The sequence below is a fragment of the Peromyscus eremicus genome, chromosome 8b, assembly GCF_949786415.1.
Source record: "Peromyscus eremicus chromosome 8b, PerEre_H2_v1, whole genome shotgun sequence".
Lineage (NCBI taxonomy): Eukaryota > Metazoa > Chordata > Mammalia > Rodentia > Cricetidae > Peromyscus > Peromyscus eremicus.
In genome coordinates this window covers 31706336-31726901 of record NC_081424.1, presented here as the reverse complement: position 1 = coordinate 31726901, position 20566 = coordinate 31706336, and the positions used below count along the sequence as shown (strand labels likewise).

The window sequence follows — 20566 nt, the reverse complement described above, 5'->3', positions numbered from 1 at the left end:
ATAAGATCTAGCTAGCAAAAAAGCCTGCCATGTGCCATGCAATTGGTAATTAATATAAGCCTCTGAGTCATTATTTTATAAGTGGCTGTGGGACCTTGCGGCCAGGCAAGACTGGAGAAACCTTCCGGTTACAAGGTTAAGTGCTCAACAGTTTAGCCATGACCAGAGACTCTTGTAGGCAAACTGCATTTCCAGGACCACACACAGTTCAGGGTTGTAAACATCCAGCACTTATGTCCAAATAGAGAAGTATCTAAAGCCCAGGAGTTGTCTTCTATATTGGAGCCCTATTGGAAGAGAGGAACTTGGAAGGGATTCTGTCTGTACATAGACTATCATCATGTTGCTGGACATACGAAAGGAGTCTTCTGCTTGAGTCTTACCTCTCCACCTCTCCGTAGTTTACAGTGTCATTGCATAACTTTTTATACTTGGGCTGGGAAGATGGCTTAGTGTTTAAGAGCACTCTGTGCTCTTGAAAAGGACCCAGGATCCTTTCCAAGTACCCATGCCAGCAGCTCACAACCACCTGTAACTTCAGCTCTAGGGGACCCAACTCCCTCTTCTGGCTTCCTTGGGCACCAACACACATGTGTGTATATGAGGCAGGGGTGCATGGGGGGGATGAATAAAATTACATTCAAAAAGATTTTCTAACAACTGTTTACAGAAATGGAAAAGATAGATTAGAATGAAAATATGCAATATGACTTTAAGGATTAAGGAAAAATAGAAAATTTTATTTATGATTTTTTTGACAGAAAATTTCTTCATGTTGTTAAATTGCTTTACACATTCATTCAAATAACAGTTTCAAATGTGGGTAAATATGTCTTCAGTTGCAAAATCTCAGAGACAGGCTGTGTTTTTTCCTGATAAAAGTCAAGGCCAGCAAGGAGTTCCACATCACGGACCCGGGCAATGTGGGCTTTAAACCTCTCTTCCACCCAGAGGTCTTCTGTTTTGTTTTCCTGGAAAAGGAAACACAAACCTGTTTTCCACACTTCATCCCTTTTCATTAGCATAAAGATATTGTATTACTTAGGTAACAATCCTTTTGTGATTTTTTTTTATTGTCATGGCTCTTCATTGATACAACTAAATTTTTTTAATCAAACAAAAGTACTAAAAAACTAAAAATTACTAGCCACCATAAACTCATACCCACAGTGTACTTGCTGCAAGCTTGTGTGTGTGTGTGTGCATACATGGTCATGTGTGTGCATGTAGAGACCAGATGCTGATATTGTGTTAAGCTCCAGGGATCTCCTTGCCTCCGCCTTCCCAGGGTTGGGACTGCATGTGTGCAGCACACCATTTCAGTTTCAGCAGGTGGTGAGGATCTGAACTCAGGTCCTCATGCTTGCCTGGAAAGCACCTTATCAACTAGTCTATTTCCCTGGCCCCTAGATGCAAATATTTTTAAAGACATGTATTTTAGGTATTGCAGCTTTGTTCCTAGGTTCAGAGCAAACATTACTAACTTACATGAGTCACTGTGAATCTAAACAGTTCTCTACCTGTTACTACAGATCAGTATATGGTACACAGCATTGGTTTGGGTTTTTGAACTTACACCAAGGGCACTGTAAGTGCTATCTTCCAGTTATTTTTCATTCAAGGCCAAGTTTATACTCTATCCATCAAGATGGATCCAGATCTAGATGGGTCACATTTTTAGCTGAAATCTCTGGTATTTCTTCACCATAATTTAATGCAGCTTCTCAAAATTACCAAGCTGATAGGAATGGGTATTTTCACTATTATAAATAATACTGTGATGAATAACTTTGAATGTTCTCCTTGTGTTTAAGAGCATAGATTTGAGGTTATATAAATGAAATTGCTAGATTATATAGTTATAACTCTATCAAATATTAAGCATAACATTCCTTAAAATGTTTATGTCAATTTACGCTCTTGTAGGTAGTGGAAGATGATCCCCATGTCACCATATCTTTATCCAATTCCGAGTATGAAATAGTGGTTAATTGGTTCAAGTGTCTCATAATTATCATTATAAATGTCTCACCCATATTGCTATATTCCAAATTCTAATTCCCTCTCCTTCCCACCCCTGTGAATGTGTGTGTGTGTGCTTAACACTTCATGCTTCAAGGTGCTGGGACTTTTGTTTACATATTCTTTCATTCATGGAAACATTAATTTAACGCCAACCTCAGTGTAGAACTTCAATGCTTGTGTCCAGAGTAAAAAACTAAATATATTACCCTAGTGAGTGTCAACTATACACACACATACAGACACACAGACACAGAGACATTCAGATATAAATACTTGTTTACATGTGCAGATTCATGTTTGATATTAATTCTATAGCTCACACATCCACAGACAAGCAAAACTCTATCCATAAAGCACTAAAACATGTTTTAGACAGACTGCTTTTGTGGCAGCCCAGATGAGATAGATGTGAGTAATAATTTCTGGGCCCCAGGTTCTCTCCCAGGCATACTCACAGGACAGCTTTCTATGTTGGTGGGTCGGTGAGGGATGATGAAAGGCAGGACGTCTAGCCATTCAGGGCAGCTGTCGGGTGTGTAGGCATTGTTTTTACAGCTTGTCAGCACCACAAAGTAGTGTGTTGGGATAGGAACATCAGTGTCGGCTACATGTCTGAAAACACAAGTGAAGTGATTTGACATCATTACAAGTGTCTTTTTTTTTCTATAGCTCTAAAGAAATGCCCAGGTGAAGACTTGCCAGAAGGAATAAGTGGAAAGCATGGATTGTATGGGAAGTGTAGTTTTATCAGTCTTCCACTTCGGTGAGCCAGAAATTTCTAGTCCAATGCTAAGCGTGATCATTCTAGCATTATAGCAAAATACCAGAATACAAGGAAAGACTACACAGAATCCTGCCATCTGTGTTTCCCAAGTCCATTGGCCTCATCCTTCACAAGGGTATCTTCTGATGGAGTAGGTGCTAAGAACAAAGGATCCCACTCCCTGTGCCTGTGCTCTCCACTATGTGTGTGTGGACTCATCTTCTCCTCTAAGACTCTCATTTAATAACTTTAACATGGAGGTGTCCACAGGGTTTACCTGGGGATAAATCCACATAACTGATGGTGCACGGGTTGCCTTTCCAGTAACAAATGAGAAGGTACATTTTAAAGTTGTGAGTGAAAAGTAAAGGTATTAGTTGAGTCCACTAGAAGAAATGTGTGAACTTGTACAGGCAGCAACATATTACTGATTCAGAGTCAGGCTGTCTGGATTCCCATTCTGGCTTTTCCAACGTATTTGGTGAAGAATCTATTAGACAAGTTACTTCATCTCTCTTAGCCCTGGTTTCCTCATTTCCGACTAGGGACTAAGGAAACCTAACATCAAGCTGTTTTGTAGATAAACCAAGTCTATGTAAATGCTTAGAGAAGTGCCTCCTATGTAGTAAAGAGCTCTCAAAATACTTGTTAGAGTATTTCGATGAGAATATTTGATGTTAGCAAATGATGAGTAGACTCAACTAAACAATAAAACACAAGTCAGATACGGTGGCACACACCCTATAACCTCAGCACTTGGGAGACAGAAGCAAGAGGATCAGGGACTCAAGTACATCCTCCGCAACATAGTGAGTTCAAGGCCAGCCTGGGTTACGTTTGACCTTGTCTCAAAATCAAACAAATAAACAGCAGTGACATGAAAGAGCAGGAAACAATGCAGGGGCTGGTTCCATCCTTAGCCCAGCTTTGCTTTATCAGGAGGTATAAGTGGAAACCAGAGCTTTGCGGATCTGGGCTGGGGTGCGGCGGTTGTTTAGTTTTAACCTCCTGACATTTTGATTGGAAAAGAAGCAATGGATGGGACTTCTTTATGAAACAGTCAAGTTCTAAAACACACTAAAGCACAGTAGTCATTCTTAACAGTCTATTATAATCAGGCGTGTGTACTTTGGTCCTGCTGGTTTTCTAATGAAATCTATTTACATCCTCTGTTGAAAAATACTTTTGTAGATTGCCCACTATATCTGTGAAATTTACTAAGGTAAACTTAGTCTTTATTTGATTTTTTTTCCCAAATTACACTTGGTTTAAATCTATATTCATTGAACCTACACTGATTCTCTACATCTCTTTCAGAAAAATCTCATTTTGTCTTGGCTCACAGTTTATAACTTTTTCAACGAAAATTTTTACTAAACTTTGCCTGCACACTTTTGCAGTGGCTATTAGTTTAAATTTTGACTATATGATTTTTTTGCTAAATATTTAGGAAGTTTAAGTTGAAAATTGGCAGCTGTTATATATACTCTGTAATATAGAGATTATATAGTACCTGAAGTATTGAGATTTTCTCTTATAATACTCTTTTGCTAAATCAAAAAGTCAAATTACTTACTGTGTAATTTCATCTGGAGAATCAAAATGGCCATCATAATTATAATCAAATATTGGTCCACTAACTACATTCACTCCATTTCTTTCCACAGCATATTTTATAAGGAGAACCTCATGGAAGTAGTCCCACATTTCTAAAAAAATTAAAATTAAAATTAAAATTTAAAAAAATGAAAAAATGAGGTATTTTAAAATATCTGCTTCTACTGAACATGTGGAAGTATTTTCTATTATCTGTGCATTTAAATGGCATCACAGTCTACTTCAGCAACTGGCAGAGGTGATTGGATGACTGTATACATGCAGCAAAAGGAAGCAGACATGTTAATGATGATTCTTTATTGCTTTAGTTTCAGACTTGAAATTAGAGCAAAATATGCCTCCAAATTCCTTCAACTATGGACGTCAACAATAGTCAGAACACACATGCTCTCTTATTAATCATCATTCTGGGATACATTTACATTACTTATGTGAATGTTAGTAAAATTCAGCTTTATGAATAGCTCTTAACAGTTAAGAGACAAAACCAAAAAATTTTAAATTATCAAATTCTAGCAGCAAGTCTGGTTGAAAAGAAACTACATGAAGAATTTTGCACCCGTATTTAAACTTAACAGAATAAAATGATTCAATATCAATAACAAATTGTAGCAATAAAACATAGGTTCCTTCTGGTAGTCCAAGGAGTCACTCTATTAGTTTAAGGTGAATATGTATGCACCACCAGGCCTGCAATCCCAGCTACTCTGTGGGATTAGGAAGAAAGATAACAAGTTCAAGGGCTGACAGGACTACAAAGTGAGTTCAAGGTCAGCCTGGTCAATTGACCCTATTCCAAAATAAAGAATAACAACAGGCTGAGCATCTAGGTCCAGGTACATAGGTCAGAGCGAACTTATGGGTCAGGAAGAGTGCTTGTCCAGCACATGTGAGGCCCTGAGCCTAATGGCCAGTGTGGGACTGAAGAGGCGAAACACTTACTTTTGAATTCTTCATACATTGGAACCAAATTACTTGTAATTAAAGCATCATATTGACTCTCAGAAGTTCTTTTGATTGCTGTAAAACAAACATATATATATGCTTTAATACAGGATTTCAGCTGACTCGTTTTTTTTTTTTTTTTTTTTTTTTTTGCTTTCATGAAACCTCTTTCTACTATAACTCTCCAAATCTCTAAATCATGAATCTCTTAATCAACCATCTTTGTTCATGACTTAAAAAAAAAAAAAAAAAACTAGAGTCACATACCAGGAGTCAACCCATTCCCAGAAACTGAAATTGTTGGAATTCTCATGAAAACTACATTCCCTGACAAACAGAAAAAAAAGACTTGAGTTTTAGAAAAATCTCACTGGCTTTCATGTGACCCCAAGAGAGATCCTCTCTTTAAAAAAAAAAAAACAAAGCAGTTTGTAATTCATTTGGCTGGTTAATCTCCAGTTCAAAGTTCTCGAACCCAGAACCAAGCTGACAGGCCAGGTTCCAGCCCCAGTTCTTTGCACTAAGAAGCAGCTGCATTCTCTGCGAGAACCTTAGTGCAGGCGTGATGCCAGAGATAATGTTTTCTTAGATGCTTGTGTCGTTTTCCAAATACCCTTCAGTTGTAAAATTAAACTTAAACCTGATGAACTCTCTAAACATCTGGGCCTGATTAGAGCTAATGTGTGGTTCCCACAGAAAAATTTATTAATCTTTAAGGAAGCTTAAATCTTTAAGGAACCTCTGGCCAGCCCATGACCGCCAAAGCCTCTTGGGCAGCCCAAGCAGATCATTTGGGCAGAGAATATATGTTTAACACACACGCCACATCCAGCTGATTGAGGGCTTTCTAGCTGGTGCTCTAAAAAAGAGTCTCACTAACCAGGAAGATAGAGGAAGCCATGGACGATATTCTTGTCTGCTAAATAGAAGGAACATTTTTGGCTTTCAGAAGGAGGAACCCTGACATCAGCCCGCAGACAGTCTGGGACAGTGGGAGGAAGAGGCGATGTGTCTCCCTGTTGAAAGAGAGAAAAGGGGGGAAAAATTACACCCACAGTTGTGGCTGACCCATTGCCTTATTTGGTTTACGACTTCCCTGGGCTGTTTTTCATTTACCCTCTTCCTATTTTCTTAGTGAATCAGGTCTACGCCAGCAACGGGAATGGATGTATTCAGCTATGTTTTTTTGTGTGGTTCTCTTCTGGTTAGGGGACATTGGGAGGACAAATCAAATATACCTAGGAAAAGAACATTTGCAGAATAAAACCTAAACTGAGAGCAAAGGAATAATGGGAACTATTGCTGAAAAGAAAAAATCTTTTTCAGGATTGAACTTTTCTGTAGGGATATGTTGTGCATGCAAATAGGAAGTGGGTTGAAAGTATTGGGGCTGGAGTGCTGGTTCCCTAGTTAACAGCACTGGCTGCCCCTTGGTGCAGTTCCCAGCATCCACATGGCAGATCATAACTGTCTGTAACTTCACTTCCAGGGAATTTGACACTCTCTTCTGGCCTTGTTGGCACCAGACAGACAGTTGGTGTACATCTGTACATGTAGGTAAGAATCAGCTACAGTTTTTCTAAACTGGGCAAGAAGTTCTAATCAGCCTACAAAGAGCTATATTTATCTAAACATATAACATATATATATTTACATATTATATATAACACATGTGTTATACCATATACAACTATGACTATGTATACCAGGTTGGCCTTGAACTTGCCATATAGCCAAGGATGACTTTTAATTCTTGATCCGTATACCTCTACCCTCCAAGGGATTACAGGCATGTTTCACCAAGTCTTATTTATATGGTGGTAGAGAGTGAACCCAGAGTTTAACACCTGCTGGGCAAGCACTCTACCAACTGAACTACATCCCCGGCTTCCAAACATTCTTATTTTTGAAGTAAAATAAGTTTGTAAAATAAATCACAAAGTAGATTTAAAAGATATAATTTCCTTTTTAATCACATTTGAAGACCAATACTGAACCTCATCCACAGGATTATTCTGCAAGTGTGATTGATGAGTGGGCTCCACATGCATAATGACAATACATTATGTGGTCATCACATTTGATGAGTATATACTCATAAATAAGTGAAAAATATATACTATTTGTTTCCATTTTCAGAGGCCTTGATTTGTTTATTCTGCCCTGTACTTGATGGACATTTTTCTGGAGAAAAAAAAAAAACTTGAAATAATGCATTAAAAAGAAAATTATGCTAAGGTTGTCCTGTTTCTTATTCATTGTGTTGTGCTTACAGCAAATGTTAGCTATGTTGTCTCTCTGATACACGTGAGGTCAAAGGCAGTGTTCTCTCAGGCAGAGGAGCACGTGCCAAGGGTCTAGAGCAGGAGACAGCTGAAGGGAAGGGAAGTGGGGGGGGGGGGGGGGGTCGGGGGGCAGGGACTGGAAATGCTGGCACACAGCACTGCTTCCCTAGGAAAGCACTTCCCGGGAACTCAGCACAGTTCTCATCTTGATTAAATATACACCTTTATCTTTGCTTTCTTCTAAAGCTCGTGAAGAAACATTAAAAATGAAGACACATAAGAAATTACAAGAGCCGGGCGGTGGTGGCGCACGCCTTTGAGCCCAGCACTGGGGAGACAGAGCCAGGCAGATCTCTGTGAGTTCGAGGCCAGCCTGGGCTACAGAGCGAGATCCAGGACAGGCACCAAAACTACTCAGAAAAACCCTGTCTCAAATCCCAACCCCCCAAAAAAAAGAAAAAAGAAAAAAAAAAGAAATTATAAGAAATGTTCAGAAGTGGTTAATGAACAAGATGAAACTTCCTTTAAAAGACAAACAACTAAAAGCTAGATTTACCATATATATTACTCTGCTCTATTCCTATGTGTCTTCCTAAAGGACTCCTAGCCAACATATCACCCAGAGGGTTAAATGCTGTGTTTACATCAGGATGATTCACTACAGCTGTGCAGAGGCATAGAGAAAGAAAACATGCTACATATGCGCAATGGAATTCCTTCAGTCATAAACAAAGGTATGTTGTAGCAAGAAAAACAGATGCAGCAAGAGATAATTAAGCAAATCCAGGCAGTCTCTGAAAGATGATATTGTATGTTTTCTCTTATGTGTGGCTGTTAGATTTATATAGATACATAAAATTACGTACGTACGTATATATGACAAGAAAGTAGAGGCCAAACTGTCCAGGGCAGCAGCTCTTAACCTGTGGGTCATGACCCTTTTGGCAATCGCATATCAGATATACCACATATCAGGTATTTACATTACGATTCATAACAGTAGCAAAATTACAGTTACAAAGTAGCAATGAGATGATTTTATGGTTAGGGGTCACCACAGCATGAAGAAATGTGTTAAAGCATTAGAGCATTAGGGAGGTTGAGAACCGCTGCTCTAAGGGGATGAAGGGACTAATAGGGATGGGGGAGACCTGAGGAAGAGGACAGAAGGAGGTGGGGGAAGAGGCTCTGTGATGTGTGTGTGTGTGTGTGTGTGTGTGTGTGTGTGTGTGTGTGTGTGTGTAAAAATGTCTTCACGAACACAGCACCAAGAACAATGGCTATGTAAAGTGAAAAGATAATTAAATGTGGCAAAGAGAAAAGATATACAGAAGTTAGAAAGCATGTCAACAGTACGCAGACGGAGGGGGCCAGTGGAAAATGAAAGCCAACAACCTACGCTTCGGGGAAGCACCAAACAACAGCAAGAGCGCAGAAGGGTAGAGTTTGATGTCTCCCAAAAACAGAGGACTGTGCAGGCCTGACTAAAAGCAAGAGGGGAGCTTAAACATATGTGAAGAGAGGGGACAAATAGAACACTTACCTTCTGGGGAGCCTAGACTACAGACAGCCATAGTACAGGGCATGGTGAAGAGCAGACATGCCATACTGATAAGAAGAAGATGAAACTCTGCCTGAGTGACAGACCCCACCCCCATCCCATGACCCCATGTAGACTGTAGATCATATACACCACTGCTGGTTTGGATTAGAAATGCCCTTTCTTGGGGAAACAAATTAGTCTGATAATAAAACTTAATATTTATAGTTAGAAGTACATGACAAGATGGCCGCTCCTCTTTTTTAATCAAACTATGGAATCCTGTTAAGTCAGAAAGCACCAACCACATGGTTCCATGCCTCGTACCTAAAAAGTGAGCGGACAGCCAAGGACGGTCCAAAAGATATTTGATGAGTGGGGAGAAAGAGGAATCAAAGAGATAATATAAAAAGCAGAAGAAAACCTTGATATAGGTATGGGGATATATAGCATCTATGTGCTAAAAAAAACCATAGAAAGTAAAAATGATATGTAGAAAAATAGAAAGCAAAAATAGTATGCTCTAGAGGATGATGTTGAAGATATGTCTCAAACAGTAAAATAAAGACAAATAGGTGAGGAAAAGTAGGGAACTGCAACATTGGCCCATTAATATAATATCCTATAAGTTTATAAAGAAAAAATTCAAAGATTCAAAAGCCTGCTAAACCACCAATTAAGTATAAAGCCAGAATAAAAACATTTTGAGAGTGGGCGGTGGTGGCACACACCTTTAATCCCAGCACTCGGGGACAGAGACTGGCAGATCTCTGTGAGTTCGAAGTCAGCCTAGTCTACAAAGTGAGTTCCAGGACAGGCACCAAAACTACAGAGAAACCCTGTCTTGAATAACAAAAACAAACAAACAAAAAACAACAACAACAACAACAACAAAAACATTTTGAGATCTGCATAGTCTCCAAAATGGATCACCTTGGGCTAGGGATATAATACATTCAGTTGTGAAGTGCTTGTCTAGTGCCCATGAGGCCCTGGGTTCGGTTCCCATCACCTCCCCAAACTGGATGTGCTAGCACATGCCTGTAATCTCAGCATTCAGGAAGTGAAGACAGACAAGAAGGACAAGAACTCTGGGCTACATGAGACCCACTGTCAAAAAAAGGGATGCCTTTTCTTCTTCCTGTCTAAGAAAGAAGCAGACCAAGAAACAGGAAGATGTTTGGCTAAACATAATAGATTAACAATAACCTTTTTTTTTTAACCCTACTTTAAGATACAGGGTCCAGAAAACTCATTTAATTTGCACTGTTTCAAAAGCATATGAAAATGTTCCGAATGACTAGTTCTTTCACTTGGCTATGTCATGAACTAGGACAACCTTGATGCCTGAACCAGTCAGCTCCATAAACACCTGGGACATTGTGAGATTTTTAAATAGATTACGTTTCATGATTTTATCCTAACATCTCCCATGGTTACTAGGATTTTTTTTTCTTGAATTTAGCTATTAGAATGTAATTGCCTACAGTTGCAATCATGAAAATGTTTAGGAGGGAAGGCTATCGTGATACAGAAAGAGACTGTAGCTTAAAAATTGTGCACCAGCGATTCGATCAGCCCAAGTGTTCACAGTATTATGAAAGTGGAATTCACACTGGACCGAGGGAAATGGATCATGATGGATGAAGCTCGAAAGTATTAAGACATTGTCACACACTTTCTGCTAACTGAAAATTTTCAGACTTATTTTTCATATATCAAACCTGAACCCACAAAGGGCCACACATTAAGACTAAGAACGACAGGACACAGCCTGGTTTCTGAAGGTAGGTTGAGGCAAGAGACAGCCCAGTCCTGGAAGGATGCAGAGAAGCTCTGTCATGTCCTCCCGCCCTGTCCTAGGAAAAGGCGGTGATGAGCCCCTCCTATCACTCACCATCTCCACCCCACCCCCACCCAGCACTCCTGCAAAGCTTCGACCCCACATCTTTCCAGAGACCCTGAGATTTCTGAACCCCAAAGAAAGGCAGGAAAAACAATAAAGAAAATGCTGTCAGAGACTCGAAGAAAATATAGACTTCCCACCTCTCAAAATCCTTCAAGAACAGTGAAAATGAGGCATGGACAACAAAGAGATGCTTTTCTTTCCATTCTGGTGTGGGGACCAAACAGATCTTGATCAGCAAGAAAAAATAACTCGGCCGGGCGGTGGTGGCGCACGCCTTTAATCCCAGCACTTGGGAGGCAGAGCCAGGCGGATCTCTGTGAGTTCGAGGCCAGCCTGGACTACTAAGTGAGTTCCAGGAAAGGCGCAAAGCTACACAGAGAAACCCTGTCTCGAAAAACCAAAAAAAAAAAAAAAAAAAAAACTCCATTAAAGTGATAGATGCCCCTATCTGTGGGCTGCCCACAAAAGCCGTAGTGTTGTAGAATATTATTTTAAGATGTGTTAACACTTGTTTATTCCATGGAGTATTTGTTTAATGATGCAAAGATGTGTTGCATTCTTTTATGTTGCATTTGTTTAGCTCTGTGAAGCTTTGTTACTTTTGCCTGTCTGAAACACCTAATTGATCTAATAAAGAACTAAATGACCAATAGCAAGGCAGGAAAAAGGATAGGTGGGGCTGGCAGGCAGAGAGAATAATAGGAGGGGAAATCTGGGAGGAAAAAACTGAGAAGCCAGAAAAGAAGGAGAGGAGGACTCCAGGGGTCAGCCACCCAGCTACACAGCAAGCCATGGAGCAAGAAGTAAAGAAAGGTATATAGGATAAAGATAAAAGCCAAGAGGCAAAAGGCAAATGGAATAATTTAAATTAAGAAAAGCTGGCTAGGCCGGGCGGTGGTGGCGCACGCCTTTAATCCCAGCACTCGGGGAGGCAGAGCCCGGTGGATCTCTGTGAGTTCGAGGCCAGCCTGGGCTACCAAGCGAGTTCCAGGAAAGGCTTCAAAGCTACACAGAGAAACCCAGTCTCGAAAAACCAAAAAAAAAAAAAAAAAGAAAGAAAGAAAGAAAGAAAAGCTGGCTAGAAATAAGCCAAGCTAAGGCCAGGCATTTATAAGTAAGAATGCGCCCTGTGTGTGATTATTTGGAAGCTGGGTAGCAGACCCCTCAAAGAGCCAAAGAGTAATAAAACAACCAACTACACTATAATGTGTCTTATGGTAAAGTCAACAACTGCACACAGCTGTTGATTATTGACCTGATTGTATAATTTCTTCTTTTGATGGAAAAATGACTTGTAGTTCAAAAAAAAATTGTGGGACATGTATTGTCCTTGGTTATTTAAAAACTTACAAAGAATAGCCAGAGAAACCCTGTCTCAAAAAATAAAAATAAATAACCTTACAAACATGATTAGGTCATAATTTACAGGACCCAAGAGCCTTTTTAATAGTTCCCACTCAGAGGCAGGGATTTGGCTCAGCAGCAGGAACTTGCAGCAAGTGTAAAGCCCTGAGCTCGGATCCCCAGAATCCACACAGAGCCCAGCACTGTCGTGCATGTCTGCAATCCCAGAGCTCCTGCAGCAAGATGGGTGGAGGCAGGAGAGACTCCGCAAGCTTCAGGTCCAGCTATCCTCACTTCCTCAGCCACGGACAGCAGTGGCTCTGTCTCCAAAAAGGCAGAAGATGAGGACCAATACCAATGACCTCCACATGTGCATCTACACTTACGTATATGAATATACAGACACACACACACACACACACACACACACACACACACACATAGAAAGATAGAGAGAGAGAGAGATTTTAAAACTTCCCAATGATGTGGGAGATGTGTATATACACTATGTAATGTGTGTGTGTATATATATATATATATATATATATATATATATAGTGCATATATATAAAAATATATATATATTATAGAATGATAGGTATTTTTCACTATTAACTTTTTAATCAATAAAAGTTTCAATTTCATACTAAATTAATGGAGTATCTCCTTTAAACAACCACCCCAATTCTTGCTTTATTTTCATTATTTTTTATCTAGTTAGACAAATAACTCAGACTTTCCTACTGAGTAGGCCCAGAAGCAAACCCAAGTAAACCCTGGCCAGATTTCATGCCTCCAGAAGCTGTTGTGGGAGGACCATGATTTCAAGTCACAGTTCCTCCCCCGGAACTCCTCTGCGATAGCAACCAGAATGACAACACCCACCAAAACCACAGAAAAACAAAGACGCCGTAAAACTGGAAGGCAAACTGATTGCGCCCGTGCTCCAGAAACGCTTATTTAAAGCCTGATTCCTCAGACGCAGAGCTGATCTACGACATTTTATGTGAAGCTCCAAACATTCTCCTGTGTAATTTTCTTGAACCACAACACACAGGCAGAGTAATTTCTGAATTAGAAAGCAGAAAATTGCTAGAAGCCCATCCTGTCACGTGTAGCGGGAAATACACGATCACCTTTGTAGGCTCAGAGAATGCACAGGGTCTTTCGGGAATGACGACGTTAGTTTTAGAATATAACAAAGACCACCTAGCCTGAACCCAGTTACAGTCTCTCTGCCTTTGGCATCCTCCACTGCTCTAGTAAATTCAGGAATGCCAGACAACAAGGGGAAGCATCAAAAACATCCCCTTAACTCCAAGCAAGCCCTGCCTGCCTGGACTTTTCATGGTCAGGGACTGGACAAGGAGACTGACCTTGAACATGCTGTCGCTCTCAAAAGCAAACACAAACTAGAGATTATTTTAAGGCAAGCTGAAAACACACACACAAACATCTGAATAGTGTGCCTATTAAGAGAGTAACGGGGCTACCAGCCTACATAGGAACTCAGGTAACTGTAAAATATTTACCCACCTTGGGAAACAAACATTAGCACCCTGTTAGTAATGGCCACAACTGAATCACTGTTGGCTGTGAAGCTGACTTTCAGGACCCAGACAGCTTTAATTGGTAGGAGAAAAACATGCTTATTTTTCTGCAAATGTCCCTAACTGGACCAAGAAGAGGAGATAAACTAGATGCAGCCAGTTACTTCCTGTCTAGAAAGGAAGTGGTGCCTTTAGCAAGACCAGTAATAGCTAGAGTTTGTCATAACTTTTTGGCTCATAAATACTATGATTTTTCTACACACACACACACACACACACACACACACACACACACACGGTTTTCTGGTTATTTATTCGCCCTTCTGCTTGGTGGTATAGCTTTGTCCTTACAATGTTGAGAATAATTCACCCAATACACACCATTCAGTTAGCAGTGCCCATACAGTGCTATTGTCCTGTAGACTTGAAATGAAACCCTTCCCTCCACTAAAGAAGTTCATGGATAGATTTCGGGCAGACTTTGCTTTCATCTACAGTTCCCTGATTGCTGATGAGATCACTGGGATCAGTTTTACTGTGCATTTACTAAGCTGTTTACCTTTCTCTTGTTTATGTAGAGGGCTTGGTTGTCTGTCTTAGACCCTAATTACTATTCATGATATTCATTACTTGTTTCTATATCCAATGCAAATGTACTGTCCCATCTATGATTTTTCCTTTCCATACACATTAACACGAATATAGTCTAATTCAATTCCCTTTTTAATTTTATTAGCATTATTCCCAAAAGCCCCAAGGTCATAAAAACGTAAATGAAAAAAATATGGATTTGCTATTCTCATTTAGGCCTATAAGTCAGTCAGCAAGTTAAGTTTGTATAGAGCATGAGGCAAGGATCTAATATTTTCTTCATGATGGGTACCCAACCATCCCAGCACCATTAGGAGTTTGCCAGATAGTGGAGAGGGTGCTGCAAGCCACAGAAATATACAAAGTAGGATTTCAGCTGATTATGACAAAGCTAATACCAGGAAGAAGCCAACGGCCTTCCAGAGGTCAAGCTAAGGTTCAAGGAGCCTTGGTGATATTTGGCTTTTGATTATCAGTTGTTTCCTGCTATGAGTTTCTTGTGTGCTATTATAGCTTTCCCATCATTTATTGGGCACCATATCCCCTCTACTAAAGGAATATTTAGATAACCTTGTGCGCTGACAGCTATGCACAGCCAGAACCCCAGTTCAAGCCTCCCTGTAATTATCATCAGTGACAGCATCTGGCCAGGACCATCCCCAGAAGGAAGAAAGTACCTTATCAGAGATACCTCTGTATTCTCTAAGAACAGACTTAAGTGTCCAGGCTACCTGTTTGAGAAGGCCTGGCAGATGTGCCAATTAAGCTTAACTACTTCCTTTCCCAAATCTTACCTCTAGTTCCAGATCTCCCTTTAACTATGACCAGAGGCATCTAGCTGTACACAGGTTACCTAGTGACTGAGCACACCTTCCCCGACCCTGCAGAAAAATGGCAGATAGCTTGGAAAGATAGGAGCCACAGGAAAAAAGAAGGTAGTTTTATATTCTCCCATTGACCTAACAACTTATAGATTTTTTGGGGTTTCTCTATGTAGCTTTGAAGCCTTTCCTGGAACTCACTCTGTAGCCCAGGCTGGCCTCGAACTCACAGAGATCTGCCTGCCTCTGCCTCCTGAGTGCTGGGATTAAAGGCATGCACCAGCAACTTATAAATTCTTAACATTTTCTACCAATCATGCTTAAGGTTATAGTTGAGCACATAAGATCCCTCTTCTTAGATATTACCCAAATTTAGTCTTTAGTTAATTCATTTCCCCATTAGTCACTTCCCTTTTGGGTTGCAAATGATAATTAACAATTACTACCCTTCTATGTGATTCTCATCACCCCTCTGTTTGACCCTGGAAGCCTGGCTTTGCACTGCTAAGGGAATATTGCTTGTAAGTGTATATATACCGGGACTCCCAGGGCATAGGGAGACGGAGAAGAGAAAAGGGAATGGAAGAACTAGATGGGTAAGAACTTGAGAGGAACAAACTGAGATGGGAAGAACCAGGTTGAAGGGCTAGAAGAGAGTACTAGAGGAACGAGATGGAAGATGAGGAAGAAACAGATGAGAGAGAAGGAGATGGGAGAGGAGATGATATGGGAGAGAACAAGATGGATGAGAACCTAGAAGGGGCAGAGCTAAGATGAAGGAATTAAGATAGAACCTAGAGGGGACCACAGATAAGTATAGAGAGAAATCAGGCAAGAAAGGACCTAAAAATGAGAGCAGAATATAAGCTTGTAGACAGAGAACTGACACAGAATAATAAAGTATATGGACTAAGGAGTTTTGTGTATATAGATTCATTTCTTTTCATCAAAGATTAATTATCAGTTGGTTGTAGATTCTTTCCAGACCCTGGGAGAGGACTATCAAGAGGCTGGACCCCCATAGTCCTCAATAAGAGGGAAAGAGATTTACATCAGCAGGTTCTCAACTTCAGGCTAAAGAGACCTGTGACGCAATGCATACATACATATAATATTCTAGAGCACTAGACCCCTCAAGGGAGGATTGGATAGCTGTGCCTTTCACAGCTCACAGCACATAGGAAAATGCTTATTAAATAATCAAAGAGACAAGAGCCTTGTGTAAGTCACTATCACCTTTAAGGTACACTGGCTGCCTACTCCAGGAAGTAGGCAGGCAAGATAGCATGATCCTCCTTTTGCTTCTGTTTGAAATGTCCTTGTCTCCCTCCTTACCACTTAGCAAACTGGCCAACATTGTTACTTGGAATTTCTCCAGGCAAACCCAACATCTTCCTTCTCTGTACCCACACACCACCTATAGGGCCTTTAGGTCATAACTGCAGCCTTTCCTTGTAAGTGACAGGGAGTCTGTACTCAGCAAAACCGAATTCAACCCTTACAGAGTTCAGAGTTAGAATCTTTCCACTGCAGGCTGACGGCGGGGCTAAAAGCTTACCGGCTTGGGAACTGTGTATGAGCTCCACATGGGCATCTTGATGGCTTTTCCAAATCCACTGATGTATCCCCTGTGGTAGAGGAGACAATGCTCTTTGCTCTCCTGGGTCACCCTGGGCCTTCCAAATGGCAAATTTACTTTCACTGTTTCTGCGACTGAAATAAAAATGACATAGAACTTTCGTGACATCAGCAATATGGCACACAGTAGCTACCATTCTCTGGTGGTGGGTTCTATGTCAGGTCATTGGATTAGTATTTTGCAGCAGTCCTATGAGACATATTGTTATCTCATTACACCCACCACAAAAGTCAAGTTCAGACACGTCACTGGGCCACCCCAGGGGCTCAACAAAGACCTGAAGCCTTCCTTCCTTACCTCCCCATCATTGAAGAGTTCACAAGCTACAGCCTAAGAGAACTGTTAGAGAGATTCATTATCCACTTCTGCTATGTGAGGTTAGGATAAGGAAGCAGGGCCTGGGCTGACATGGAATCTGCTGGTACCTTTGCTTTAAACTCAGTTTCCAGAACTCAGTGAAGTGAACTTCTGTTGTTACGTTACCTTGTTTACAGTGTCTTAACATATTGAAGAGCTGAAGAGAGTTTCTTCGATATCTATTTATTTATTTATTTATTTATTTATTTATTTATTTATTTATGTGTTTGTCCTTAATACGTTGTTATAAACTCAACTGTAAAAACAATAATATCTAGAAAAATTATATTTGAACTGCACATATATGAGTTTTTTCTTATCATTCACCCCCAGATAATATACCACAATAACTATTCTCATAGCCTTGATGTCATTATTGGATATTATAAGTAATTCAAAAATGGTTTAAAGTTCATGCAGGGATATGCAGAAATGACATGCACATACTACACCATCTTCTATAAGGGCTTCAGCATCCTCAGATCCAGGGTATCCACAAGGGGTCCAAGGACAACCCTCTATAGATATTAGGGATGACTGTATCCCTATTTTGTAACTGATGTAACTGAGCTACTGTGACTTTAATACTTACAAAATAATATAATACATCATGGTAATACTAATGCAAAAGACACTTGTAAATTCTCTCCACGGACTTAAAAAAAAAAACCTTTACAACTACATGAGGTCGATACAACTACTGTCAATGAAGACACAGAGGCATGACAAAATTAGATTTGCCCAGGCTAGACAGTAGGAAGGCTCCAAAGGACAGGTTCAAATTCAGCATTTTCATTTGTTCATAGCTTAGAAAGGGAATGGAAGACATGGATGAGACACAACCATTTCAAGGGTGTTCCTGGGAACACTGTAGCTCCAGGCTGGCTACTCTGTTCCTAGAGGTCTATGTCTGTTTGCCTGCTCCTCTTATATATTGTCCATACAATCTACATTCAAAAGTCTTTGTGAGTTCGGTTTGGAAAATCATCCAAGGGCAGTGTTGTGTATTGTTGTTAGCTCTAAGTATCTACTGACTTACTGTCTCCTTCGGTGAGATTGAGCATTTGATTAGCTTGTTCTAGTTGAACATTCTGCAAGATGAGAGAGAAGGGAAGACGTAAGTCAGAGTTTGAAAGAATGACCAAGAATATTTCTGCAAGCAATGGTACAAAATGTTTTACTACCGAACAATGAACCCAGACTAATCTGTGATTAAATTCCAGTTATGTCACTGCTTAGAAACACAGAGGTATTTCTGCCTCACTCTGTGTGTGTGTGTGTGTGTGTGTGTGTGTGTGTGTGTGTGTGTGTTTGCAAAGATATTGTTAATGGGGAAAAACATCCTGATACCAGCTGGAATTAAGTTGGGATGACCGCGTCCAGATGCTTCTCAAACTTGGGTGTGGATACAGATGCCTGGAGGACTTGTTAAAGTTCAGATTCCGATTCAACAAGCCTGGGGGATAGCCTGAGTTCCTACATGTCTTTCCGACTTAGAAGAGATGGTAAGCTAGTTCTGAGGCTACATTTTGAACAACAAGAGGTATTCTTTCCAGAGGGGGACTCTGGGGTTACAGTCAGATACGATTGCAAGATTTTGAATAGTAGTATATCTAACTTCTCTTGGGCCCCTTTTATATCTAAAATATGGAACTGATCTATTTTATACTATTAATGATTTTTCATGGCAGTTCCATTGAAGCTGTCTGGAACAGAAAGCAGGAAATCACCATCTGAAGATAAATACACAGAAAAGAACTCTACACCCCTCCTAGGATCTTTTCCTACAGACTTACCATTTTTGAGAAATTTTACTGGACTTCTATCCTTCAGAGTCTTCACCCATAGCAATGAGGAACAGTTCCTACCTATACCACTTATATTTTAAGTTACTCTTCTGATTCTTTGTCCTTGGCTCTCCTCCTCGTAGTGAAACTTTACCTTATCAACAGTCTCCTGGGATCTGAAGCCTTACTTCTGGACTCAGCCCAGAGCTTAATCTATTAAAAAAGACCTTCTCTGTATATATTGCCAGTTTTCCAGTGTTCAACTGCCTCCTAACAGATTCTGCACTACTGTTCAGAAAATGCCACACAGCACACACACACTACTGAGTGTGTCTAAAGCCAGATTATAATCCCCTTTCCCTCTGTTCTAAATAGCTGAGGATACCATCTGATTCTTTTTTTTTTAAATTTATTTAACTTTATTTTACGTGCATTGGCGTGAAGTTGTCAGATCCCAGGGAACTGAAGTTACAGACAGTTGTGTTACAGACAGTTGTGAGCTGCCATGTGGGTGCTGGGAATTGAACCTGGGTCCTCTGGAAGAGCAGCCAGTGCTCTTAACTGCTGAGCCACCTCTCCAGCCCCCCGATACCATCTGATTCTTAAACTGTAAGAAAATGGTTTAAAAGAGAACTCAGAGTGCCATGATTACTATGTTGAATGTCTAAGGTGAGTTCACATGCAGTAAAATGAACAATTTCTTTCCAAATAATGCTGTCCAGTTCACAGAGAGTACTCACATACTTAACCTTATGGCATATGCACTATAATATCTCACTTTCAGATATAGGTCAGAGAAACAAGAGGTATTTACTCAATAAACATCCAAGTCAGAATATAAACCTGATGGCTCTTTACATTCTTGTAAAGACACGAAGCTGTTACTTACAGAGTTCAGCTCAGGACACGAGCAGTTCAGTGTGTCTGTAGGCAATGGAGTGGTAAAGCCACAGCCAGAAGGTGTTGATAATTCCCCGGCATGAGATGGCTCATAAAACGGTGCCTTCAGAAGATGGTTTAGACTACCATGTGTACCATTGTTTGGTGCTGGTTGAATGTGTAGGAGATCTGTTATTTTTAAAAAATAACAATAATCAGTTCAAATTAGCTTGGACATGGAAGGCAACAACTCCTTTGTGGGGTATTGGGGGTGGGGGAGAGTCACCCAGAGTTTAATGCCTGTTTATAAAGCCTGCTGCAATGTAGTTATATTTTGCAGATATGACTTAGTTTCATGACTTCCATCCCTAAAGTCTCCAGCCTCTTGCCTTTCTATACTGGTGATGAACCACAGCAACTTCCATGAACTATTCCTCTAGAGAAAAGCTGCATTGTTTAAATGATCTCTTTGTTCCTTAAACATACCATGATTGTGGAGTATATAAAGCTATAC

At 40.3% G+C, this 20566-nt stretch overlaps 1 protein-coding gene across 1 annotated transcript in view; it reads right to left on the bottom strand.

Annotated features, from left to right (window-relative positions):
* Positions 1 to 776: 776 nt before the first annotated feature.
* Enpp3 (ectonucleotide pyrophosphatase/phosphodiesterase 3) overlaps positions 777 to 20566 on the bottom strand; it is a 73747-nt gene continuing 53957 nt past the window's right edge. The window contains exons 18-25 of the mRNA XM_059272989.1: positions 20063 to 20241; positions 18426 to 18477; positions 16949 to 17103; positions 6231 to 6366; positions 5348 to 5425; positions 4365 to 4497; positions 2481 to 2637; positions 777 to 971 (exon numbers count right to left, since the gene is read on the bottom strand). Coding sequence (XP_059128972.1) covers positions 801 to 971; positions 2481 to 2637; positions 4365 to 4497; positions 5348 to 5425; positions 6231 to 6366; positions 16949 to 17103; positions 18426 to 18477; positions 20063 to 20241 — 1061 coding nt within the window. The 3' untranslated portion in view covers positions 777 to 800. The remainder of the gene's footprint in view (positions 972 to 2480; positions 2638 to 4364; positions 4498 to 5347; positions 5426 to 6230; positions 6367 to 16948; positions 17104 to 18425; positions 18478 to 20062; positions 20242 to 20566) is intronic.